This window comes from Saccoglossus kowalevskii, chromosome 22 (assembly GCF_978046115.1).
Source record: "Saccoglossus kowalevskii chromosome 22, keSacKowa6.1, whole genome shotgun sequence".
NCBI lineage: Eukaryota > Metazoa > Hemichordata > Enteropneusta > Harrimaniidae > Saccoglossus > Saccoglossus kowalevskii.
Genome location: NC_140662.1, coordinates 8,792,038 through 8,819,644, shown reverse-complemented (window position 1 = coordinate 8,819,644; position 27,607 = coordinate 8,792,038). Strand labels below are relative to the sequence as shown.

General features: G+C 35.7%; 1 protein-coding gene across 1 annotated transcript; it reads left to right on the top strand.

The window, feature by feature from the left end:
- Positions 1-378: 378 nt before the first annotated feature.
- Positions 379-27,607, top strand: LOC100376003 (WW domain-containing adapter protein with coiled-coil-like). Its single transcript, XM_006812836.3, has 13 exons — positions 379-554; positions 725-758; positions 1,432-1,627; positions 9,815-9,924; positions 15,270-15,397; positions 16,588-16,715; positions 18,440-18,682; positions 20,374-20,553; positions 21,055-21,105; positions 21,629-21,791; positions 22,100-22,277; positions 22,549-22,676; positions 24,223-27,607. The coding sequence occupies exons 1-13, from the start codon at positions 514-516 to the stop codon at positions 24,290-24,292; spliced, it is 1,650 nt and encodes a 549-aa protein (XP_006812899.1). The 5' UTR covers positions 379-513; the 3' UTR covers positions 24,293-27,607.

Sequence of the window (27,607 nt, the reverse complement as noted above, 5' to 3'; positions counted from 1 at the left end):
GGCGGGTAAGAATTTATTGGATAACTGATAGACCGGCTACAATAGTAGCCAGGTCTTTAAATTATGCGTGTTTTATAATTAAAATTAATCTATATCCGTCGAAAACATGCTACTTGCACATCTGTTTATGAATAAGTTCATAAAATATTAATTAATATTTTTTTTAAATGTTTGTTTCAGGTGACTACTTAAAATAACTTGTCAAGTATGTCTATATAGTTTATTTGTTTTACAAACATGTACATTTCTCGTCAATATCTAAATTACTGTATTAAAAAGTTGTTTATCGGGGACCCCTCCGCGGCCACCAGACTCACCCCTCGTTCATTACATCCGAGTTTTTTTTCCGAACGTAGCCGATTCGTAACGATATATTTTCAGAATACCCGTATGTGTCATGGCGTCCTCCCCACCTTATTGAGATGCCTTGTGTTGTGGAGTCGAATAGTCAAATTTCCTACAGATCCTAACGGCTAATTTGCCCTGAAATCGACTCCATAAACACTAGCATTAATGGTAATGCATGCAAGAACACATCCAAGGCTCCACGATGGGTACGGATCGATTTATTTCCTTGACGAAACTGTGACTGACCAGGGCAACATCCGCCATATTTGTTAGGGAATCCCAGAATAATTCTCATTTTCGTGGTGCAATTTCTGAGCTAGATTTCCAGCACATCGGTTCATTATATTAATTATATTTTATTTGTTTATTCCTGTAGGTACCATGATAGAAACCGAGCCCATCCATACCAGGTTTGTAGTCGAAGATCGCGAAATAAACCAGGGCGACGAGACGATTAACTTTCATGCTGCGTTCCTGTGCAAGTGCAAAACATCTGCACATTAAAAATTGAAACACTGTTAAAATTTTACATCGGAACTAAAAATTTGGTGAACAGACTGCAGCATGCTTCACTGCTAATCATTTCCTGCCGTTCTCCAAAGCGAAAGTGTATCCGATCATTTCGATCTGATTTAAAAAATATGAAAAACATGATTTGTTTATATCGAATTCTGCTTCACTGCAGAAAATAAACAAAAAAATCAGTACCCCCAAAATAATGACTAATAAACATGAAAAGGCAAAGCAGCCTTGTATTTTGGATATTCTTCGAACATATTATGCTAAATTATTTGAAAAATAAAACTGACCTAAATTTGTTGACCTCTACATGGCCTGTGAGGTTGTCATCTCCTAGCACTTCCTGTATGTAATTTTGATTAGCTCTGTTATGATTTGTCTCCGATACTAGACAAAAAACATTCTATGAGGAACCATGCTAAACATTAACTGGATTAATTTTGTGATTCTGTTCTGGTTTTCCTGAAATTTTTCTTTGAAATTTACTGTTTATGAAAGTTTATTGTTTACATCCATCATAAGTGTTGTGCATTGTGAACATTTAATTCTGCTTTGTTTTTTCAGACTGTTGGGAAGAACCCATCCAAGAGCCAATCTGGAAATTACAATGAATTACGAAGTGATAGAAGAAAGGAATCGCCAAGTGTACGCCAGACGGACTCGCCGAGTAGCAGACATAGTCGAAGCAACAGTGGCAGCCCGAGAATCGGGTCACAGACAAGCAGTAAATCGTCATACTCCCAAAGGACTAAACAGAGAGGTAATAAAACAACCAAACATGGTTGTTTTTCAATGGGAATGGAGGCACAATTTTTGCTGCAACAATATTTTCACTGTAAACGTTAAAAAGAAAAATCATTCTCGTCTGATCAATTTCATGCCAAAGGAAGCACAATGTGGTGTAAAGCATGGAAAGGGGGTGTGGTCATGTTGTGATTTTCATTATGACCACTGTTCTGTTGCAGTTTATGACAAGAGATTGGTAAGCTTACTTCAAAGCATTTCGCGCAATTCTTAGTCAATTTGACCTCGTCGAGGTCACACGTTATTTTATTGATAACTGTCACTATAGACAAAGCCAGCTAACACATTTATACTATGGGATACATGTCAACAAAGTTAATTTTAGAACAACTAATTTAGTGTCAAAATAGGAATTTTACATCGCGTATACTCGTGAGACTGAGGTGTCAAATCTTGTTCGGTGTCAACCTTGGGTCAAAACTGCTAGAGGTCATAACAGTACTGTTGTATGGAAACAGAGCACCTGGTGGCAGATATGAACTGAGATTGCAGCATATATTATCATTCAATGTCTGATTATCATACAATTTAGATCAAAGAAATGTTGATCTCTTGATAAAGATAAAAATATATCAGAACGTCTTTTACTCTAGTGTGACAATCATTACCAGTGTTTCCTCGGCAATTACTAATAACTTCCATATTTTTCGAGGAACTACCATGATAAATTGACCTAAAAGCATTTCTTCCAATACTATTTTTTGAGAAATTACCATGATAAATTTAATTGACCTGAAAGCGTTTTTTCCATTACTATTAAGTTCAAACAGGAAGTCCAATGTGGCATCTAAGTACTTAACCTGTGATTCATTCATGACATTAGTATTTATTGAAATTACTTCTATAATTTCAGCATCGTCCTCAATGATTTCAATAGTCTTCCTGCCAGGAAACAACAGCTTTCTGCACATTTTACCATCATTTATCAAGCAACTGTCCACAATTTTAGTTTTTTTGATGTTACCTTTACGTGAGCCTAATATTTTGATAGGTGTAAATCATGTTTTGCTATTGCAAAAGGATGTTCGTGAAAAACTTTGAACACTGGAAATAGTGATGCTTTGTTTGACAGGTCACTGGGTTCTGAAGTTTATAGAATGAATGTACTCGTCAACTTTTCCTGTGATTTTGATGTCGTTGGAAAGCGAGTATATACAATAGAATTGTCTCCTCCAAAAACAAAGACTCAAGTCAGATTTCTATCAATAATCTGTCAAGAACTAAAAATCTTTCTTTCTGTGACTTCACAAGTAAAAGCTGTGTGAATTTGGGGTATCTTTGGCAGAAAAACTGTTGTTAACAAGGTTTTGCAAGCATTTCCTGATCAAAACGGATTTGCAGTAATCACAACTAAAACAATGATATACAGTACTTAAGCAATAACCCCCGCCGTTTGATGGTGTAAGATCGGATTTTCGCATCGTTTTTGTGACACGTACATGATATGCCTTGTCTCAACTCCGGCCGAAAGACTGCACGCCGTCGCTCTAATACAGTGGTTGGTGTACACTCGGCACAAATCTGTAGCTTTCGAAATTACCTTCATTATCTCCTGTAATTTATTTACCCATAGTGAAGAATTACAATACCATATATCGCCGTTGAATCCTGCGTTGTCCTGTGTTTTTTGAAACAGATGACAATTACCCGGGTGCACTGCAATTTTGTCAGCTGCCGCTACCGGACACCGGTTGTTATTGGTGGCATACATTTTTGCCTGTGACTCATAGTTTTTTGCATTTTTATGTCATTAAATCCCTCAATTGTATCTTGTAGTTAAAGATCATGTTTTCTTTGTTGGAAGTTCGCAATCCATCTCAAAGTAACAACACTGAGAACATAGCATTCTGGCGTTCGTGTAGGCACCTCACGGTGTTAAGGGACGGTGGTTTAGGTTTGTGTGGCGAACGACAATCGCCCAACGACCGACGCTCACAACTTGGATCCCACCATTAACAAAAAGCAATATTATAGTTATATAACTTTTCAGATGTTTTTAATTCAGTATTTTTTTCAATATTCTTCTAAAATTTAACCACTATATTTACCTAAAAATCAAATAATACCGGTTTTATGTATTTCCGTATTAAACCTGTAGTCAATTCATGTTCCAGGGCCACTTGGTTTAGCCGTGCATTATCAGCCAATATACCATGGATTGCATATGCAAATTTTGTGTTTGGACCAATCAAATCAATGGATTAACACCATCAATATACTGGTATAATATAATTATTGTTAATACATAGCAACTTAATTAAAATAGTCATCCTATAAATTGTGAAGGGCTGTACACAAAAAGACTTGGACGAGTCATAATTTTAATATATGGCCATCCTCTAATCATCTATCATAAAATTCTGTGTGTAATCTTTGAAAATGCTTGAAAATTTTTGGCTTGTTAAAGAGCTGCTTCTGACGTAAATATCTGGAAAATACTGCAACTGTTACAGGATTTTCATGAACTGTTGGCAGCATTATGGACATTTTGCAAAATTGATTTCTTAGAGTTGTGAACAAATTGTCTTGGGAAGGTGTTTTATGTCTTTTTTTCCCTGGAATAATATTTATAATTGCAAATTTTGTATTGATTATTACATGTTTATTGATTGGTATATTTTTTTTATCGATCAAAATGTATAGCAGAGTTATTGAAATAATTATCAGAAACAGAATCATGTTAGGTTAAGAGGTGTATAGCCTTTGTGGATCATTTGTTTCATTCTCTGAACCAAAGTTCATCACGACCTTCAGACCTTCATACAACGTAATATAGTTAAATATTCGTTTATCGCTCTGAATATGTAGTATTACTGCCAGTGTTCCGGTATCCCTCTGATATTTTGACGCTAAAAAATGTGTTGATTTCATCTCAAGAACTTGTAGCAGAAAATGCAGAAAATACTACTGAAAGTTCCTTACTGGGAAATATTGCAAAAAGTAGGACTTGAAGGGAATATTGATAACGACATTGAACATTTTGATGTCAATGTATTGTAAGTTGTGTTGCAGATTTATTTTAATTTTGGCCATGTCAAAACTCAAAAGAATAGATATTAGGTTGTCATGCTATAGCCAGCCAGCCAGGTTAGAAAAATGAATGCTAGTGCTTTAAAAAGTAGATGTGTGAATTGTATTAAACTAAGATGATCAGCCTACTGTTACAAGTATGGTAAAATTCCTCTACTAAAATGGCAAATTGATAACAACTTAAAATGTCTTAAAATTTGTCTCCAAAATGTTACATTATTTTATGGATTCCCAAACTTCTAGCTGCTCCAGCTGAAACTGTCAATTATTAGACATCTTGTCATAGATAGACTAGCCTTTATGAAAGGTTAGATTGGACATGCGTTTTTTCTTCACTTGTTTTGTGCCAGGCATTCTGGACATTGAATGTCATTTGTCTCTCTTGACTTCTTTGTGTTAATTGCAAATGCTGATATATAATGCATTTTTGCAAAGGAAGATGCATGTTTGGGACTGTGGTATCAACCTGGACCGATCGAACACAAGCACCTGAGACCATAACCAAGGTTCTCCCAAAGATGCAACCATTAGTGAATGAATTTTGGCTAGTGGAAATAAAGTTTTCAGTACAGCCATCCAGGGTAGAGTTGAACCTTTTTGGTGTTCAGCATAACTATTGGGTTTTGCTGGTGCATTACCGCGGTGCATTCCCAAATAAAACTGAACTAATAATATGTATAACAATAATTGTAGTCAGTCATTCATTATTTACCTTTTCATCACCGGACTAGCCCAAATTTGTCTGTACTTTTTAGCTCCGCTGTCGACTTTGTCGAGCGGAGCTTATCATACGAGTGATTGGACGTCGTCTGTGTCAATGTTTTACTTTTTCGACTTCTTCTTGAAAACTACATGCCTGAATGCTTTGATACTTGGTGTATATGTACCTTGGGTAGACCTCTCTTAGGTTTGTTCATTTCATGTTGATATCTTTAATTCTCTATTTTTGGTGAATATTTTTGTTATTTTTGGTAAAAAGTGATATTTTCGACTTCTCGTTAAAAACGGCAAGTATAATTACTTTGATATTACTTATATATAGGTACTACATGTGGATCTCTCTCAGATTTGTTCATTTTGTAATGATATTTTTAATTCCCTAATTTTGGTGAATATTTTTTTCATTTTTGGTAAAAAGTGATATTTTCAACTTCTTGTTGAAAACCCGAGTCCAATTGCTTTGATATTACATACATAGGTACTACATATGGACCTCTCTCAGATTTGTTCATTTTGTGATGATATCTTCAATTCTCTAATTTTGGTGAATATTTTTGTCATTTTTGGTAAAAAGTGATATTTTCGACTTCTTGTTAAAAACCCCAAGTCCAATTGCTTTGATATTACATATATAGGTACTACATGTGGACCTCTCTCAGATTTGTTCATTTCGTGATGATATCTTCAATTCTCTAATTTTGGTGAATATTTTTGTAGTTTTTGGTAAAAAGTGATATTTTCGACTTCTTGTTAAAAACCCCAAGTCCAATTGCTTTGATACTGTACATATTGTTCATTTTCTAATGATGTCTTCAGTTCTTTAATTGAAATGTGCATTGCTAACAGCGGAGCTATCTCAGCCGATAGGCTGCTTGTTTAGCTCTGCTATGAATATTTTTAGCTCCGCTGTCGACTTTGTCGAGCGGAGCTTATCATATGAGTGATTGTCCGTCGTCGTCGTCCGTCGTCGTCCGTGTCAATGTTTTTAGTCCCCGTTCGGACGCAGTCCGAAAACGGGGACTTATGTTTTGCCCTGTGTGCGTCCGTGCGTCCGTGATCACCTGTATCTTGAACATGCATGGACCGATTAAGTTCAAACTTCACTCATACATCACACCTTATATGGGACATATGCACATGCATTTTTTTCATGATCCGATTAACGATAGCCGAATAGCGGCCATTTTAAGGCCGAAAATGCATCAAAATCGCACATTTTCACCATTCCGGACCCGGATCTCAGTTATGCATGGACGGATTTTGTTCAAATTTGGTACATACATTAAACATAATAGGACCTTGATGCACGTCATTTTTTTTTTTGGATCGGGTTCGAAATGGCCGACTGGCGGCCATTTTGTTTTAAAGAATTCAGTTCTGGATCCGTATCCGAGACATGTCTGGATTGATCAAGTTCAAACTTCACACACACAAGGTACATCATGTCACAAATATATATGTGCATTTGTTTCATGATCCGATTAACGATAGCCGAATAGCGGCCATTTTAAGGTCGAAAATGCATCAAAATCGCACATTTTCACCATTCCGGACCCGGATCTCAGTTATGCATGGACGGATTTTGTTCAAATTTGGTACATACATTAAACATAATAGGACCTTGATGCACGTCATTTTTTTTTTTGGATCAGGTTCGAAATGGCCGACTGGCGGCCATTTTGTTTTAAAGAATTCAGTTCTGGATCCGTATCTGAGACATGCTTGGATTGATCGAGTTCAAACTTCACACACACAAGGTACATCATGTCACAAATATGTATGTGCATTTGTTTCATGATCTCATTAACGATAGCCAAATGGCGGTCGCTTTAAGGCCGAAAATGCATTGAAATCGCACATTTTCACCATTCCGGACCCGGATCTCAGTTATGCATGGACGGATTTCATTCAAATTTGGTACATACATTAAACATAATAGGACCTTGATGCACGTCATTTTTTTTTCGGATCAAGTTCGAAATAGCCGACTGGCGGCCATTTTGTTTTAAAGAATTCAGTTCTGGATCCGTATCCGAGACATGTCTGGATTGATCAAGTTCAAACTTCACACACACAAGGTACATCATGTCACAAATATGTATGTGCATTTGTTTCATGATCTCATTAACGATAGCCAAATGGGGGCCGCTTTAAGGCCGAAAATGCATTGAAATCGCACATTTTCACCATTCCGGACCCGTATCTCAGTTATGCATGGATGGATTTTGTTCAAATTTGGTACATACATTAAACATAATAGGACCTTGATGCACGTCTTTTTTTTTTTTCGGATCAAATTCGAAATGGCCGACTGGCGGCCATTTTGTTAAAGAATTCAGTTCTGGATCCGTATCCGAGACATGTCTGGATTGATCAAGTTCAAACTTCACACACACATGGTACATCATGTCACAAATAGATATGTGCATTTGTTTCATGATCTGCTTAACAATAGCGGAATGATGGCCATTTTAAGGCCGAAAATGCATCAAAATCACATATTTTCACAATTCCAGAACCGGATCTCAGTCATGCATGGATGGATTTTGTTCAGATTTAGCACAATGTGTTGTACATATGCAGGTGCATTTCGGTCATGATCTGCTTTGAATGTATATGTCACTCAAATATGAACGGAACGGGGACGTGTCATTGACAATGACTTGTACTTTTTTGACTTCTTCTTGAAAACTACAAGCCTAAATGCTTTGATACTTGGTGTATATGTACCTTGGGTAGACCTCTCTTAGGTTTGTTCATTTCATGTTGATATCTTTAATTCTCTAATTTTGGTGAATATTTTTGTCATTTTTGGTAAAAACTGATATTTTCGACTTCTTGTTAAAAACCGCAAGTGCAATTGCTTTGATATTACATATATAGGTACTACATGTGGACCTCTCTCAGATTTGTTCATTTCGTGATGATATCTTCAATTCTCTAATTTTGGTGAATATTTTTGTCATTTTTGGTAAAAACTGATATTTTCGACTTCTTGTTAAAAACCGCAAGTGCAATTGCTTTGATATTACATATATAGGTACTACATGTGGACCTCTCTCAGATTTGTTCATTTTGTAATGATATCTTTAATTCTCTAATTTTGGTGAATATTTTTGTCATTTTTGGTAAAAAGTGATATTTTCGACTTCTTGTTAAAAACCGCAAGTGCAATTGCTTTGATATTACATATATAGGTACTACATGTGGACCTCTCTCAGATTTGTTCATTTTGTAATGATATCTTTAATTCTCTAATTTTGGTGAATATTTTTGTCATTTTTGGTAAAAACTGATATTTTCGACTTCTTGTTAAAAACCGCAAGTCCGATTGCTTTGATATTACATATATAGGTACTACATGTGGACCTCTCTCAGATTTGTTCATTTTGTGATGATATCTTCAATTCTCTAATTTTGGTGAATATTTTTGTCATTTTTGGTAAAAGGTGATATTTTCGACTTCTTGTTGAAAACTGTAAGTCCGATTGCTTTGATATTACATATATAGGTACTACATGTGGACCTCTCTCAGATTTGTTCATTTTGTGATGATGTCTTCAGTTCTTTAATTGAAATGTGCATTGCTAACAGCGGAGCTATCTCAGCCGATAGGCTGCTTGTTGTCATTTTTGATAAAAAGTGATATTTTCGACTTCTTGTTGAAGACCGCAAGTCTGATTGCTTTGATAGGTACTACCGGTACATGTAGACCTCTCTCAGATTTGTTCATTTTGTAATGATACCTTTAATTCGCTAATTTTGGTGAATATTTTCGTCATTTTTGGTGACAAGTGATATTTTTGAAAACAGCAAGTCCCATTGCTTTGATACTATACATATTGTTCATTTTCTAATATCTTCTTTAATTGAAATGTGCATTGCTAACAGCGGAGCTATCTTAGCCGACAGGCTGCTTGTTTTGTGTTGCTGTTTACTAAACTAAATAAATGGCCATCAAATTACCTTTTATGCAAAACGTTCAAACATACTTGGAAATATGTTTCAAACAATTTATCTTTTGTTTTTATAATAAAAAGGGTTTTTTATGTCAAAATTTCTTTTTATGGTAAAAAAAGCATGTAGTTATAACAAAATTAATGAATGGTATTTATTATTAAAAAATTGAAATGTTTTATCATTAATTCCTATGGAAACTGATTCAGAAAATTTTGTTTTAAAAAAGCTAAAAATTAACAACAATTATGTAATACTTTTGAAACAAAACATTGTAATAAATTTGTTGCCCCTCATTTATTAGGCAGAATGCTTACAAATGATCTTAATAATTACTCGTAGTCGAACTATGCAGGTAGGGAAGTAAGTTAACTTTTTTGGAGTCTATGTGGCATTTGTATAATTTGTCATTGACAAGATGTCTCTTTACTTGCAGGTTCCAGTATATCTCCATCAGAAAACTCAACTAATCATCAATCAAATGCTGGCTCAAATTCTCATAGCAGTTCCGATCGTCATAGTAACCATGATAGAAATATCAGTGAGGTATTTACCTATATTCAATTAATTTTGAAATGGTTGTTTTTGTGACTGATTATGGAGGACATATGTTTTGATGTTAAACCATGTTACTGCCATACTCATCCGACTTAACAGGGTACAAAAATCAACCTCTCTCAAGCAGCCTCTCGAAAAATTATGCAAATGACAATTTTTGTTTATTTAGTGCCTGGTTAGAAAGGGAATTAGATTTTTTTTTAGGTGAAAAAATTGCCTGATAAGTTGCGTCACCATTGATTTTTACATTTTTATAATGACGAAACAAACGTCCATAATCATGAGTTTCATCATTATCTTCGTTATTAAATGTTTTTGATTGTAGGCAAAATCTCAATGCAAAGTAAATTCCATGATGTTATTATGCACGATTTGACCTGCAACATCTTCTGACCTGACTGGTCAAGTCTGTTATTAACCAATCAGAATGCTGTGTCGTACTGAAGCAATTCTTAGAATTTCAAAATATTGGCGATAGCAATATCTTATCAGACGTGTATAATAAATCAAATATCTTACTGATCTCTGGAATCCCACAAAATTGCAAGAGAAGAAAATTTTAAAGAATTTAGTTTTCTAAATTTCCAAATAAGTAAAGCACTATGTTTGATACGGTTCCTATATACCATGTTACGGTTCCTATATACCATGCGTTTGCAACACGTGTATAAAGTGCATTGTTTTACACAAAATTGAATGCATGCTTTCTAATTGGTGCTTTGAATGAGGAAGTCAACTGAATAAAAGTTCAGGCTGTGAATATATATATGTAATATATAAATTTCCTGTACCTGTCAACAGCTGAATAAAAGATACCAAGTTTTTACTAACTGACCAGATAGGATATTCCAAAATGCTAATTGCTCTAGAGTTTTTGTAAAATGATGATAAACCCAAAATGACTGGTTTATTTCAATTTTTTTTATCTTGCTAGTATCATTGGGATTTTTTCCAATGGACAGCTGACTTTAATTTTTAATTTTAAACCCTGCTTCGGTTTATAATATATTGTTCCTCCATAGACTTTATATATTGTCTTTGATACCCTGCAAAATAGTTTTTCAGTTTTGGCGATGCATGCTCAATTGCCCATGCTTGGATGAACCCCAAAAGAACCAATTTCCCAGTAACTAACATCTTGATAAGCAAGTTCTTTTCTGTACCATATAGTGGTACACAATTCAATCCTTGCTTCATCAGTGAAACGTCTTGACTGAGTAGGCAGTAGAATCCATTAAAACTAGATTCAATGCCCTTGCGTCTTAAGTAATCTGATGTATGTCTTAGAAAATTCAACAACTGAGTGAAAGTCCCAGACTTTTTGTGAAATAGCATTTAAACTTGCGCACCAATGATTTAGCTACATCCGAATTTATCACCAAATGGTTGGTGTCGCATACGACTTGTTTACCACTTCCGTGTGACTGATAATGTTCTAGAACCATACTGTGTCTGGGTGGAATTTTTAGAAACTGGTTGAATAGGTAATGGAACATTCTAGAAATTTGTAGTAAGTTCCAGACTCATTATGTATGCTGATGTAATGGTCTATTTATAGACAGTGTGGGTATATATAGGGGAGTTGTTCAGCACTGAGATCAGATCGGAGATCTCGTTGAATTGTGTTGGAGTTTAAGTATCTAGTTATTGGAGGTTTGGAGTTTTATCGAGTTATTATACTTGATGTTTGCAGAGTATAATAATACCAGTACCAGTTGAAACCTCATCTGTTGACTCCGTGTTCGTATGTTATCATCGCCGCCAGGGAAGTCTTTATGTTACTGTTGCCATTTTGGTATTTGAACCATCACACCTGTACTATACCAATTACGGTAATATTACGTTGCGTGTGACAACTGGGGGGTCGTCCGGGATCAGTGAAGACATTGAAGACAACATGGCCAGCGGGATAATAGATATGTCGAAACAAGAGTTGATGGAGTGGGCAGATGAACTGGGAATGACTGGAGAAGACAAAAGGAAATTTATTTTGGAGCAACTGAGTTTTCAGCGAGCTGAGAGACAAGCGGCGAGGGAGGAGAGAAAGGAAAAGTTACGGCTGGAAGCGGAAGCAGAACAGCGGGAAAAGGAAAGGGAAGCAGAGGTGAGGAAAATGGAGATTGAGGAAAGAAAAGAAAAATTACGGCTAGAAGCGGAAGCAGGTGAAAGAGAGAAATTGCGAATGGAAGCAGAACAGCGAGAAAAGGAAATGGAGATTGAGGAAAGAAAGGAAAAGTTATGATTGGAAGCGGAAGAAAAGGAAAGAGAATTTGAGTTAAGGAAATTAGAGCTGCAAGCAGCAATGCCGGGGTTCCAACAGGCTGATTTTGGCGGTCAACGAAATGTGGTCAGTGATGCACAGTCACCAAAGTTGCCTGCATTTGTGGATGGTAAGGACGAACTTGATAGTTATTAATAAATTTGAGCGGTTTGAGAGGTTTGCAACGAATGCGAGTTGGCATAGAGATGGATGGGCCTCAAAATTGAGTGCGCTGTTGACTGGTAGAGCACTGGAAGTATATTCTAGAATGTCCGACACTGATGCAGTTGACTATGATCGTGTGAAGGTGGCGCTGTTGACAAGATACGATTTCACAGAGGATGGGTACAGGAAGCGATTCCGTGAAATTAAACCTGAAAGTTCTGAGAGTCCTGACCAGTTAATTGTGCGGCTTAAGAATTATTTTGCTAAATGGGTTGAGTTGTCAGGCACTGCAGCAACATATGATGGTGTTACCGACTTGATGGTGAAGGAGCAGTTTATTGGTGCCTGTACAAAATATCTTGCAGTTTATCTTAAAGAAAGAGCACCCAAAGATTTAGATGAGTTGGCAGTAATAGCAAAGCAGTACCTAGTGGCACATGATCGACAGTTATCCACGAAGAACAAGGTGAGGCGTAACGATAATGACACTGCCATTGATAATACTGATGTGGGACAGGGCAGTAGTATCCGGTGTTTTGTATGTCGGGGTGTTGGTCATCGAGCAGCACAATGTCCATCCCGCGTTACTGATGTCGACCATGGATAAAGCCAAGTTTGCAAATGACCGAGTGATGAGATGGGCGATGACTCTGCAAGGATATAATCATCGTGTTGAGGATATTCCTGGACTGAGGAACTTTTGAACAGTATAGTAGAATGTTATTCGTTTATGACTGTGTTTCATATTTTATTATATTCTACTGTATGTGATTTTCGAATTTATGTACTCAGTTCGATTTGATATATTGTATTGTTGTTTTATTTGAAATTGTTATCGTATTCGTATTATTGACGTCGTTGCTAGTCATGTAATATTATATGTTATAATATTCTTGAGAGGGGAGGCATGTCGCATACGACTTGTTTACCACTTCCGTGTCACTGAGAATGTTCTAGAACCGTACTGTGTCTGGGTGGAATTTTTAGAAACTGGTTGAATAGGTAATGGAACATTCTAGAAATTTGTAGTAAGTTCCAGACTCATTATGTATGCTGATGTAATGGTCTATTTATAGACAGTGTGGGTATATATAGGGGAGTTGTTCAGCACTGAGATCAGATCGGAGATCTCGTTGAATTGTGTTGGAGTTTAAGTATCTAGTTATTGGAGGTTTGGAGTTTTACCGAGTTATTGTACTTGATGTTTGCAGAGTATAATAATACCAGTACCAGTTGAAACCTCATCTGTTGACTCCGTGTTCGTATGTTATCATCGCCGCCAGGGAAGTCTTTATGTTACTGTTGCCATTTTGGTATTTGGACCATCACACCTGTACTATACCAATTACGGTAATATTACGTTGCGTGTGACAGTTGGGTCTTTTTGATGCAAGTTGTTGACCTGAAATAGTTATAAATTTAAATACTTGGTTATCAAACTATCGCGTTCTGAAACGTGTTATATCAACACTATAAAATGTGGGGCTTCAGGCTCACTGGTCTCTCAGTATCAAACTCCAAGCTACGTACCCTTTGTGAAACATTATGAAAACTGACAAATGGGCTTACCCTTGTTATCTTCCTATTATTTCATGGGTACTCTCCCTAACTGTCGGGAAATGTGGTCTAGATTCTGACTTGGCAGTCAGTGAGTGGCCATTAGATTGATTGGCTGATTTATATGCAAGATGCTGATAATCTGAATAAGATTTTGACCAATAGATGACAGTTGCATGTTTTTCTGCACACACTGTGGAATACATTTACATGGTTAGTGAGGAAAATCTAAGCAACATGACTAAATTGTTATGGAGAAAAACTACAAAACAATTGGAAGGTTATCAGGCTAACATGGTCCAATGTTTGCAGACCAACTCTCAAACTTTAAATTCATCATGGATGGATGATGATTTCTAAACTTGACTTTCTGAAGCTTAGACAAGTCAAAACAAGGCGGGATAGATTATGATGAGAGATAGACATTCAGGGATAAATTAAGGTTGTGATGCTCTACTTTAAATTACAAAGTGTATGGAGTCCAAGTTCTTTAGAAGGTAAATCCAAGAGGATCTGGAATTGAGCTAGTATGTTCTTCTGATTCAGACACTTGTCCTATGTTCTTCTAATGTAAGAAATGGTATGAATCGTCCTCTTCCTAAGTTACCGCAATGCTGCTCTGAGAAACCCCACTCTTTTCAGCCGCCGCCGCTGCTCTCAAAAACATTACTGCCATGCTTGATTTCCGCACCTTTACATTTGTCTATGATTTCCACAGTTGTTCTGCGAGATGCGTCCTCGCTGTTCATAAACAGCCATAAACAAAAAGGCTGCTGAATTTATTTGGGTCGGCATGTACTCATTGGTTTATTTCAGTTTTGCTTTTCCTTTTGAGGGCATACTAATCATAACGCTATGTCGAACAACTGAAATACTGCATTCTGGGTAGATCTGTATTAATTGAGGTAACGCACAAGCTGCTATGATTGTTTACGGCTGACACAACTTTCAAGTTTCCACTATGGCCAGGGATATTTTATACAGTTCAGTTATTGTTGTTTTTGCACAAATATCGAATGAGTTACTTTATAATAATATTGTTTTTCTTGTTTAATGATTTAAGCCTTGACTTGCATGTTTTCATGGGAAGAACATTGATGAATTGGTGTGCCACTTACTCTTCCCAAATTAATACTGCCATCAATTGATCTGATTCTTGTTGGCGAGTTCACTCAAAAAAAAAAGTGCATATAAAAAATTGCAAAGTGTTTCCCTATCAGCTTTTGTCCTGAATTCGCAATTTATTTCTTGCCCTGTCTGGTCATCCACCAGATTTGCACAGTCATGTACTTCACTTTCAAGTGATAAATCCATATCATGTTTAACATTGATTTTTGCATTTCTATTTCAGACTTTGGACAAGCTTAATAAGGCGTGTGCTGAGTGGTCCGATCATATCAGCTCATCTGGCAAAAAATATTTTTATAACTTCAGAACTGAGGTTTCACAGTGGGAAAAGCCCAAAGAATGGGCACAGAGGTACGTCACCATACAGATAAAAGAAATGCAACTCTATTACTTGAATTTCATCCTGACTATCCTTCCCAGACCTTCCAAGATTTTGCACTTCTATGAATCACTTTTCTATACGAGTGCGTGTGTAGTTTCTTTGGAGTGAATTGTGTCGTGATATTGTTGCTGGTCTTCATCTGATGATTGTCCCATTTTCTGAACTTCTTGAGATCCTGTGTTATGTGTGAAACATAAAAACAGCACAAACAAAGATTACAGCAAACACAAAAGTATATTATGGTTATTTTCATGTTTTATATTGTTGATGCTTGTCAATTATTGTGAAGTAATTTTTTCTCAACGCATGTTCCTCTGATCAGTATTTTTAAACTCAACTATAAAAAAAAGTTCAAATCATTCAACTTTCTTTAACACATAAAATGAGATCTTGTAGAATTTTGTTATATCTCTTTTATTTGAAATTCAGAGACTGACATTTCTAATGGCCTAATTGTTTGTAGTGTCGACTTTGCTGTTTGGAAGCTAAATAAACAACTAATAAGTAGACCAACTAATGTTTCATATTTATATTATTTGCACTGCTAGAGTATTTTCCGGGAGAATTAAATCATGACTTAGAAACTGGTAAATGTTTATCAGGATGATACAAGTTGAAATTAGAAAAAAAAATGTTGTAAAATGCTATCTGGATTAAAGTTGTACACTGAGGTCATACATGTATTTGGACTTGATGATCTGAATTTGAACTTGAACTTGAACTTGAACTTGTGGTAAAAATGTACAAATCATTGAAATTACTCTTGCATGTCTGAATGTTAATAGTTCATGTTCTAATACTGCTTTGGATAGCGTTCCAATATTTAAAAACTCGCAAGGATTAGCCTCTGTTTCAGAATAATATGCATCACAAATCCTTTTCATGCCATTTGCACATGTTTGTGCCATTTAATATTTTGCATAATGATCTAAATAAAGCTATAGGAATGATTTCAGAGTGCAACTGTAACATTTAACCATGACCTTGTCATCCCCATGTACTTATAGGCTGAGAACACAAGGGTTAATGATGTAAATAACATCTGCGATATTGTCATCAGTTTAATGCGTTGGACACCAGGTTTTCTTCAACTTGTCAGTTAGACAATCTATTCTATGTATAACAAATGAATTAATACTGATGCTTTCATTCTTTGCAGGGATATTTTACTCAAAGAGCTTCAAAAGCTCAAAGAGAGAAAAGATTGTATTAGTAGTAGTAGCAGCAGTAGCAGACCAAAAACTTTACATACAATTAGTAGCAGTAGTAGTGGCAGTAGATCAAAGGGTAAGTAGAAATAAGGACGACTAAATACTGGTCCTTCAGTGATTAGTCTTGTCACATTGCCAATATGCCAACAAAACTAGTTTGGAGCTAAATTGATCACAAATTGCCAGGGCTGAACTTGATGGTGACATAAAAAGCAGTTGCCTTGATGGCCAATGCTCAATGTATTATGTCTCCTAAAAACTGCTACAGTCTTTAAGAACCATAGTCAGGAGGAAATGTATTTGGTTTGTCAAAAACGCATATGTAATTTTAACTCTTTATTGTGATTTGAAATGTAACAACTTCTGACAATTTATATATATTTATAAACTGCGATATATTTAATAAGGAAAAAAATCCGCAATTTTCCTGCTTCGCATTTTCCACAAAAGTTGACTCTTGTGAAATTAAAATACTGTAGAATACTTTATTTTTGTTTGGAATTAATTTTCGCTATTTTTGCTGAAGAAATGATTCAGTGAAAATAAAATCCAGCGAATACTTTCAGTCAACTGTCAAAAATCTGTGAAACTAAATTCCATACAAAACACTAAAAATGTCTATTCAGCGAAAATTAATTGCAGCTAAAATAAAGTATTTTACAGTAGTAAATTAAAATGAAATTAAATTTGTTTGTGGTAGCTTTCGAAAGATATGGATAATCATTCATTGAGGCAAATTTGTTTGTGAAACTAAATGCCCTCTCAACTCTGAACGTCAAGGCCTGTAACAACATACAAGTTGAGAATGCATGTATGTTTTCAAGTATGTAGAAACAAAATCTGATATCGCAAAAAGCAGGAAATGATTAACAATTTCATAGAATACTTTCACAATTGGTTTATTGATTTAGAAGCATGAGGCACTTCCCTTGGGCAGTAATACTTCTGTAAGCACTTAATTTTGCCGCAGATGCATTGGAAAATCACTAAATTTTGTACCACTGAACACTTCAGTGTTGAAAGAAACCATGGAGAAGAATTGATTCATGATTTCTGGATTTGTCTTTTATTTTGTTTTACATAGAAAATCGTGGATGTTTTGTATGGTCTTTCACCAATTTTAGATGAGTTGGAATGTAAAATAGAAGAAAAAGAGTATAATTGCTGGGTTTTATTTTCATAGAATCATCTCTTCAGTGAAAATAACAAAAATAAAGTATTTTACAGTATGTTGAATGGAACCTATAACGAACACTATGCATTGTTATTTTAAATTCACATTTGGACAGAAATTTTTATACTGTCAAAAATTATGACATTGGTTTTTCCTGAATTCTTGATTTATTCTTTTTCACGACATATTGTTCTGATCACCAAAACAGCAACATTGTCAGCTCATTTGCTATGCGTGTCAAGTTATCCAAATAAAATGTATCTACTGACACAGTATGAAATATCCGGACACAGGCGATGGTGTGTCTGGTGCGTGTCATAATGCTCGAAAATTAGTGCATTAAGCCGAATGACGCATCCTCGTAAAGGTGGTTTGACGTCACTTGTTCTAATCATGTAATGATCTGGAGGGGCTCATAATAATCCAGTCAACAATATAGCTGGTTGCGTTTTTTGGTGTTGAGTACAAATAGCAGTGACATTTAGGATTAGATCAAGAATTCCGAGAAACCTTTGTCATAATTTTTAACAGTAATGAAAAAATCCGCACATATTCACATTCAAAGTAACAAATAAATACACTGTCTGAAATCAAACTAATGTCCAGTTACTATATTTATTTGATAGGAATTGAATCTAAGCATTCCAGCAGTGATGCTAACAGGCCTGTACAGCACCAGACCCAGTCTAGCAGTCGTCATTCAACGTATGACAGACCAAGTCAACACAAACCAGTGTTGTCAGCGTTACAAAGAACGTCTGATACAACACAACAAACTAGTAATAGACAACATGAACATAAAAATTCAAGATCAAGTAACACACCGACGACGACAGAAACAACAAAGTCATTACACAGGCATAATATAGGTGAGTTTATTGGATATCTGAATTATTGCTGTCGTACATCACATTGGTTGAATCTTATTTGTGTCTCAAGTCAATACTGCCTGCAGTGCTTTGTTAATACTGTAAAACTGAGTAAATTTTACTGATAGGATTGTATATGATTGAAGGTTGCAAATTGACTAGTATTAGTTAGCTGTACTTTGATGAAAACCAACAATGCGTTATGCTTTTCATTCACGTCACTCTGAGAAAAATATTACCTGTATATTACATATATGTTGCTTGTGAAAATGTCTTGCATTCTTTGCAAAAGTCGCAATCCATGGGCCATTGATGTCGTCTCTTGTTTCGTTGAGACATATTAACTGCAATGGTTGTATTTGAAATAAATATATTTTGGAATGATCATTGAAAGGAAAGTTGTAAATTAATCTGTTTGGTGTCAGATGTGAATAGCTCTTCTTCATTTGCTCTGGTCATACCATCCAATATTTGTATTACGAACATCAGATAGGTGTAATTTGGTGGAGATTGCCGACAAAATGTTTGATGTAATCAGATTACACTGCAACTATTACTTTTTGCGACTTGTTTTAATGATGTTCATTTATCCAGTTTGAAAATACATCTGCATGTTAAAGTAACTCGAGCATGATTTGTAGATTCCGCTGAACTTTGATTAAATAATCCACAAATTTTAATGAGACATACTACCCTACTAATATAACAATGTTCATTAGTTTGTTGAGCCTGCAAAAGAATGTTGATACAAGGATAGAAGCCTACTCATTTGCACTGGTTTGTTTTGTAAAATAATTGAGGTATTGTCCTATAAAACCAGAAAATAGCATTTTTTGTTTCAGGTTTTACAATGACATATTTTGAAAAAAAAACTATTCTTAATATTTTTCAAAAATCACTATTTGGAATAATTCCATAGAACAATTGTAGTTGTTGACGCTATTTAGTATCCCATCAATAACAATACATGATTTTGTTCACCCTATATCACTAGCCTACAATTTGAGATGTGGCATAATATTTCTGCTTCATAGTAAAAGCAATATGCTGACAAAATATCCACTAAAGTACAATTTATTGCAAAATGGATAAATTTGCATTTATGAGTAGGCCTCTCTCCTTTAATACTGTATCAACCAAATTTGCATTTATCATAGAATATCATTCATTAATTATGTAACCATAGAAAACCTGTGTCATTCACATACAACAAATAGAGCAGATACGATGTAGTGTAAACCATTTATTTTCAGTGTTATTTAATTTCACTATTTTGAGCATATGCCCTGGGTTTTCAGTTGACAAATTAACAGTGAAGCAGGGGGTACAACTACAATTCTACCTGTTCATGTGGATTAGCAAATTACACTTATCAGTGGAAATAGCAAAAAATTATGCCAGTTGATAAAAACCTTCAGAGCTCCATTTTCAACTTTTGGCACTATCTACAAAATTATTTTATACAGTATGCTTCTTACTGCACAAAATGTTGATGAAAATTGACAAAACTTTTGATCAAAAACTAAAAGAAATGTATGATAATGAGATTTAGTGAAAATTTTACAAAATGTGAAAATATTTGTACTAAATTTTTAGCGTGAATTTCAAAGGTTTAATATGCCTTTACAGTAAAGCATGCACCTCTGTCATTTTTTGGATAATTTTTTTATTATTTGTGCTTTTGTTTGCAGAATCCCCTCTTGTACAGGATATGTCATCACCGACCACTCCCCAGTCAACAAGTTCTCGACATTCACAGCATCATCATCATCCACTCAAATCACCGTTACTACATCGACAGTCGTCCAAGTCACCAATAGTTGTGAATAGTAATCAACAGGGTCCAAGAACAGATGAACTTTCCTATAATGGTAAGAGATATCACAACTAATGCTATAGGCTACTTTCATGACCCTTGACCTTTTCAAATTATTCTGCACCTTTTTCTTGTATTCTTCAATATTTCTGGAAATGAACCCTTATTTTGGGGTCAACAGACAAAATTTGAATCAATTGTCAGTTATTACTCAAAACGTGTGCCTATTTTTGTTCCAATCTTCTGAAGGAAGTGCAGATTATATAAATGGAACTATTTTCTGAAATTGTGATGAAAATGGGAAAATTGGTAGTGGAAATTTTAAAGGTCACACATCCTGGTACTTTTGTTGGTATGACAGCATCAGACATGCACAATTTTGGCATTTTAATGTTTCCTGCAACATTTTTCTTAAGTAGTTAAAACAAATAGTCAAGTCTAGGAACTATAAAATGAACTAATTTTTGCTTTTCATATAGTTTAAATTAGGAATTACAAAATCTGCATATTCATTTGAATTGTCGGTAATCTTGTCATTTCTGTGTGGTTATTTCAGGTCAATCTTTACAACAAAAGTTACAACAAGTAGAGAAAAATATTACAAGTGGTGAGTAGACTCCTCTTCTTTTTATGTAGACTTTACTCGGTTTCCAAATGACAGTGATTTTAGTCATACAGAAACATTACATGCCCATGGCTACTTCTCACCTACAACACAACACCCACTGAAAGCCTCTATGGACAGCTGAAATAAAAGGAGAAAAATTGTCATTGCTGTAAAATATGTATTAGAAGCCTTGACTTCTATTGAAATGGTATATTGCAACAGAAGAAAGTGTTTGGTTTCTTGTAGAGCATCTACACTCAGGAAATGATAAATTGGGCAAAAAGAATGGGTGTGACTTCCATTAGGGATGGGGATTCTAATGCAGATTTTACTGTACACTTCCTTGTTTTTGATTACCAGTACACAGATTTCTAATATCACTTTACATGCAGTTTAATCTAGCAAGTTGGAACAGGACCATCAAGCAGCTGTGTAAAAATAACCATAGACTGAGAGAGACTCAATTTGATTTAATTTGATTCACTTCTGGGTTTGTATTTAATTTGTGTTCTTTTGTTGACAGCAACAAATCAAGCGTCGCCAATGTCTTTAGCGTCTGCAGCGTCAGATTTGTCATCTCCGCAATTTTCACCGCATTCAACACATGTTTCCACACCATCATTATCTAATAAACAACAGTTACATGAGGAGAAAAGTTCGGACTCGCCTAATAGCCATAAATCACGGTAAGCCCGGAGATGATGTTTATTATGTAACTGCAATTTTGAATTCTATGATGCTATCAGTATTGTGTATCTTTAATGTAAACTTTCTGTGGAGTCAAATTTGTTTATTACCAAAATGCCATTATAAGTCGCTTAGCCATATCACATAGTCCCAAATATAATTGTTTTATGGCACAAAGCACTGTTTTTACCATTAACAGTTGAACATGAATAAATTTGGATACGAAAATGTCAGGAGAAACATCCATGACCTCCAAGCCATTGAATTTGTACACTGTATGTAAGTAATCATTTATTGTTAATTACAGGGAAGCAAGTCCTGCACGGAGTATAGGTAGCCATACGTCGGGAGTTTGCCATAGTAACCTTCCATCAGCCCCACAACTACCGTCATCTGTATCGTTAACTTCATCGTTGGTGCAGCATTATAATGAAACTTTAACGAATCATGTACTTGGGTGGCCGGCCGAACATCTTGAAAGACAGGTACGTTGCAGACAGCTTGTTCATCAAATCAGGGTTAGTTCTCCAGTGAAAGCAGTAAAATTCAGAACACAAACTCGGTCTCGAAGCTGTTTATTCATAAACTTCTTCTATTAAAAGCGTTATACACATACGTAAGTGTGTTCACTGTCAAAATAAGTTATATTTTAATAATCCAGCATACAAAAAATGGAATTTTTGGTTTGTGTGAGTTTTTAATAATAATAACGCAATATCATAATAAACTGACTTGCATGCTGTTATTATTACTTAGGCTCAGAGGTTTAATGAAGAGGCACATATTATTGGTAGTCAGAATAGTTCACAAATATCTGTGGATCTAAAGTTTGCTAGATCATTAGTAAGAGTTTCCGAAATTCAATCAACGTTACAAGAACAAAGGTGAGTATGTAGCACTATGACACATTGTGTTAGTACCACATGGATATTGCAAGTATGCATATTTTAAAAATGGTTACATGTTTCACTGAAAACTTGTTATTTTAAATTATTGGTGGACCGTCAATAGTTCTTTTCGATTTCCACTTGCACAGAACAGTGCGTACATTGATTCTGCTATGCTGTGTGTGTGCATGCATCTATGTGTTAATTGCTTATCACACAATCATGTTGCATATTATTCACAGCTGTGGTGCATGGTGTGAAATATCACATCAACAATTGGATTAAACTTCATCATTTGATAAGTGTTAACAGTACATGGGGGGGGGGATTATTCTTCACAGTAGCCTGTTTATCGCCGTGCTATAATTTCAGCTTGACCTTTACTTTGTAGATAATACTAATTCCTAATTAACAAGTTGCTTACAGTGGTCAATATTGGATGAGACTTGTGGTATTCCCTTGACTGACCTCATTGTCTTGCAAAAGTATCTGTAATTTATAGTAGGTCTGTTCATCCAATAACTACTTGCACATTGATATCCTCGGGGGCGGACATCCGGGCATTTTCTACCGCCTGGCAACCCTGGCGGTGAAAACAAAGACCAGAAAACGGTACTTTGCGATGGTTGTTGAGAGTCCCCTGAACAGTGTAACAAGATTAGCCCTACGTGTGTAACATATATGAATTTGGTTGTTCAGGATTACTTCAAAGTTGAGTTTGTGTTGTTTTCTCGAATTTCCACCGGCGTTCCACAGCAGCGCGCACAAAGCCCATAGAAATACGTGGTACAGTGATGCGCGTCTTAGCAACGTAGAACGTCTGAGATGTAGCTCCGCCCCCGAGGATATGAGCTCCAACAAACAAGTTTAGTTTGTACTCGTGCTATACAGTAGCTGCATCAAATCACCTCCGTGTACTCCGCTCCCCCATTCAGTCATCACCAGCTGTTTGTACGTATACTCAATGTGTTTCATCACCTGCATGTATGTTGCCCTGTACCTTGTGTGTGACATAATAGTGAGCGTGTCACCACACAGCATCATGAATATTGCAAGTGTCCAGTTAGAGAAAATATCACACTGCTGGTCCTGTGTGAGGTACCGACCCTACAAATTTTCTGCGTCTGTCCGTCCGTCCGTCTGTCTGTCCGTCCGTCCGTCTGTCCGTCCGTCTGTCCGTCCGTCTGTCTGTCCGTCCGTCCGTCCGTCCGCCGGCCTGCCATCCATCCATCTTTGATCTAAAGTTAATGTTGCTCATTTCTGTTTGACCCACAGCATACAAGTAGTAGTGTCCAGGGTTTGCGCTAGTGTCTCGGCAAGACGAGTCCCATTTACTAAATTTTAAGAAATTGAAATTTGACCCTGGATGAGACTTTATTAGAGATTGGACCCCAGCTTGTCTGAAAAACTGGGTTCCTCTTCTATAATTGGAGTCCGGGAAGCAAAATATGGGGTTAACGCATTCCCTGGACTGTCCATGGCTCTATTCCGACCCACTTTCATAATTCATTAATTCATAATTTATGGTTTTATTTATTCACAGGATATTATTCTTACAACAACAGATACATGAACTTGAGAGGTTAAAGAATGAATCCACATCTAATACATAACGGATAATATGACTGCAAGATTTGGTATAATTTATCACTTATGTTGCATATATGTAATCAGCTGACCCATTGTTACAGACGTACAGGGTGTAAATAAAACAAACAAAGCTGTTATTGGTCTCTCCTCGTGCTCTGCTTTCTTTATTCATCATTTAGCGATTTCAACTTTTTGCTTCAAAGGGGCTGTATATTGACCTGTATTTGTCTATTTAATTTTGCTGTCAAGCATCCAGACATGAATTGTTTTACGGGATTTAGAACACTTAAGTATTTGTGTTTTGTCTTCCTCGCTGTGTCATATTGAATGAGATCGAAACTTGTAATCGATGAGAAATTGTCCATTTCATTGAAAATGTAAAAAATGTACGAAACTTTGCACCAATAGTCAGTTAAAAAAAAATAGCGATGTTTGTAGTTTTCCTGAAATTTCTCCAGTGTGACCCCCACCCACTTTCGACACTTTCCCGCCCACCATGAAATTAAAATAATTACAATTCAACAGCTTATCATAGTGTATTGTATTGTGTAATGTGACTACAATTCAGAAAAAAGTTATTGAAATATATCTTTGAATTGTATTGCCAATCATATGCTATATGGTTTCTGTACAGTACATGAAACTACTTATTTGCTATCTTAAAGGTTCATCTCTTATAGATATGCACAGAAATTCAAAATCAAATAAATTATATCATTAACTAAAATGACTTATTTCAACTGAATAGAGGCAGTCATTTACCCAAGTGCTACTAATAGATCAAATACGGTTTGCTGCAAACATTAATATTTACACTACTAGAAATGTGAAGTACATTATCCGTTAAAATGTTTTGTTTTGTTTCCTGGTCTGAAAGTGCAGAGAAAATGGGGTTCCAGGCGGGCAAGTAAAATACACTACCAGGTCAAATAAGCAGCATGCAAATAATTTTCTATATATGACTATTCTACCATTTGTTTTATCTGAACTAATATTGTACTCGTCCGACTTGACGCCCGTGCTCGACTTAAGTGCCCACAACCTACTCTCAAAACACCCCAAAATTGAACCGCCATGTAATGAAACCCTGTCATTGAACATTGTTTCTTTCCTGCATAATTAGCGTCAGTTGTGACTATTGTACATAGGATGTAAACGGTATTACAAGTGTTAAATACTTTTTTGACACTCAGTTTGTTTTTTTTTAAATTATCTCGCCGTTTATTAGAAATCAGTAATTCACTTCCAAATTACGTTTTTCAAAACACAACTTATTTCCAATTTTATTTTCTCCGAAGATGTGCAATATTCTCCATAATCTGGTCATGGTGAACAAGAATTATTTGGATAATTTTTCATAGGTGGTTGCTCGATGCCTATCTTCTTGAAAACTAGCTTTCTTGACCCGAGTACCCCTAGCTCAAAGTCGAACGAGTATGGTAATTTGGTTATTTTTTTTGAGAAATCTACTGTGATTGCTAGCTATTTACCTTATTCTCTTGTTGCAAATTAATTGAGCACAGTTTCAGCTTTGTTTGTTTTCACCCTGTTCATTGACCCTCATAAGTTTTAATTTGATGTGAAGGTGTACGATATCTTTGTGGTTCTTTCAGTTTGCGATAAAATTGCTGAAAACTCTGAATTAATTGTTAAATATTTTCTGTCATAGAACCATGCTGCGATAATTCTCCCCAGAGAGTTGGCGTTTTTTACGTACTTCACTCCCTCACTTGATACAGCAAGTTGAGAATCGCATCTTTTACTGGACCATACAACAAAAATCGCACAAGACCATTTTTGACCTTGTTTCTTTGGACCAATAATCTTGTACAACTTCAGTAACCTAGAGTTTCCTCATCAGCATTTGAAGTACGCAATTACCGACAACTCTTCTGTTACACACTCTGTATTTATAACGTTTTGTATCTTTGAAATGTACAAGATTTCAGCTAACGGCCGCGTTTTGGCCCTATAAATATATGCTCAAAAAGGTTTTAAATGCAAGTACGCATGTGTCTGCGTACTCATCTGTGAGCTACTCGTCAATAGTGACGCAACAGACTGTCTTATTTATTGAAGAATAGGAGACTTACACAGATTTGTAAATGAAGCGTTTTTGTTTTTTTAAATTAGTCTCCTTAAAGTTCAAAGACAAATGCAAAAAAAAAATGTTTGTTAGAATCAGAGTTTAAACAGTGGAACATCCAAATAGCTATTTTGATCTGTTTTGTGGAGAGTTAGTTTTGGGGTTGATGTTCATATTTTATTTTATGATGTACCTATTCTAAATTCTAGTGTTTTTTTTGCCAATTTTCCTGTTTCTTCCAATAAAATTGTACTTACACGTATACCCCCCACTGCCACATAAGATGCTTGGTTCATTTCAGGTCTAGGGAGTCTTTTGTAGCTTCACAACTGGTCTCTGGTATCATTGTTTGGTCTGGGGAACCCCCGCCTGTTTTTTGTTTGGCCTAGCGGGTCTTTAGTTTCATCCCCCCTGGTTCAGCAATTGTAGATGACATTGCTGCTGTTCTACATACATGTATCTATAACAGCATAAAGGTTTGATAAAAAAAAACATTTGTGTCAAGAGTCTTGAACTTAACTAGTCTTATGCCGATTATTGATGATAGATAGCTCCAGGCTAAAGGTGTGGTGAGGTAAAATGAAATGAGTTGGCAAAGATTCTGCTGTGGTTTCTTCAATTTGATTGACAATCTGATGTCTTATAGACTGTTTTTCCAGTTATGTAAAATTAATTTAAATATTAGAAGAAAAAAAAAATGAACAAATCCTCCTACCTGCATCCAGTTAAAACTCGAGTTGGGTTCCCCTTGGTTATTTTTAGAAAGCTGCTCAGTGGTACAGTGAGACTTGTTAGATTGATTTGACGAGATTAAGAGGTTTACGTCTGGTTTTAAATGCCTCGTCAAAGTAGTACTTGAATGGAAACTTGCAAGAATTGGTCCTCTTTCCTGTGCTGAACTTAGTCAGGAATCCATCTACGAGCAGATCATTCTACAACTGATCGTGATCATTTGGATCATGCGACTAGCTACAATTGTGGCCAATCAAGACAAGTTGCAATGGTGGGTGTCACTGAGATTCAAGTACAAGATATGGGCAAGGTGGGCTGTTGGAAGTCATGCATGGATTAGAATCTTCATTGTTTTGTATTACATTTCATTGTATTATACTGTTCTTTTTATGAATGTAATTGACACATTGAAGGTGTAGGACAAAGGACAACTTTACTAGATAACACATGATATGCTTGTACGTTCGTCTCACACCCCTTTCTGTTTAAAAATAAAAAAAGACCTTTTTTTCATAATGCA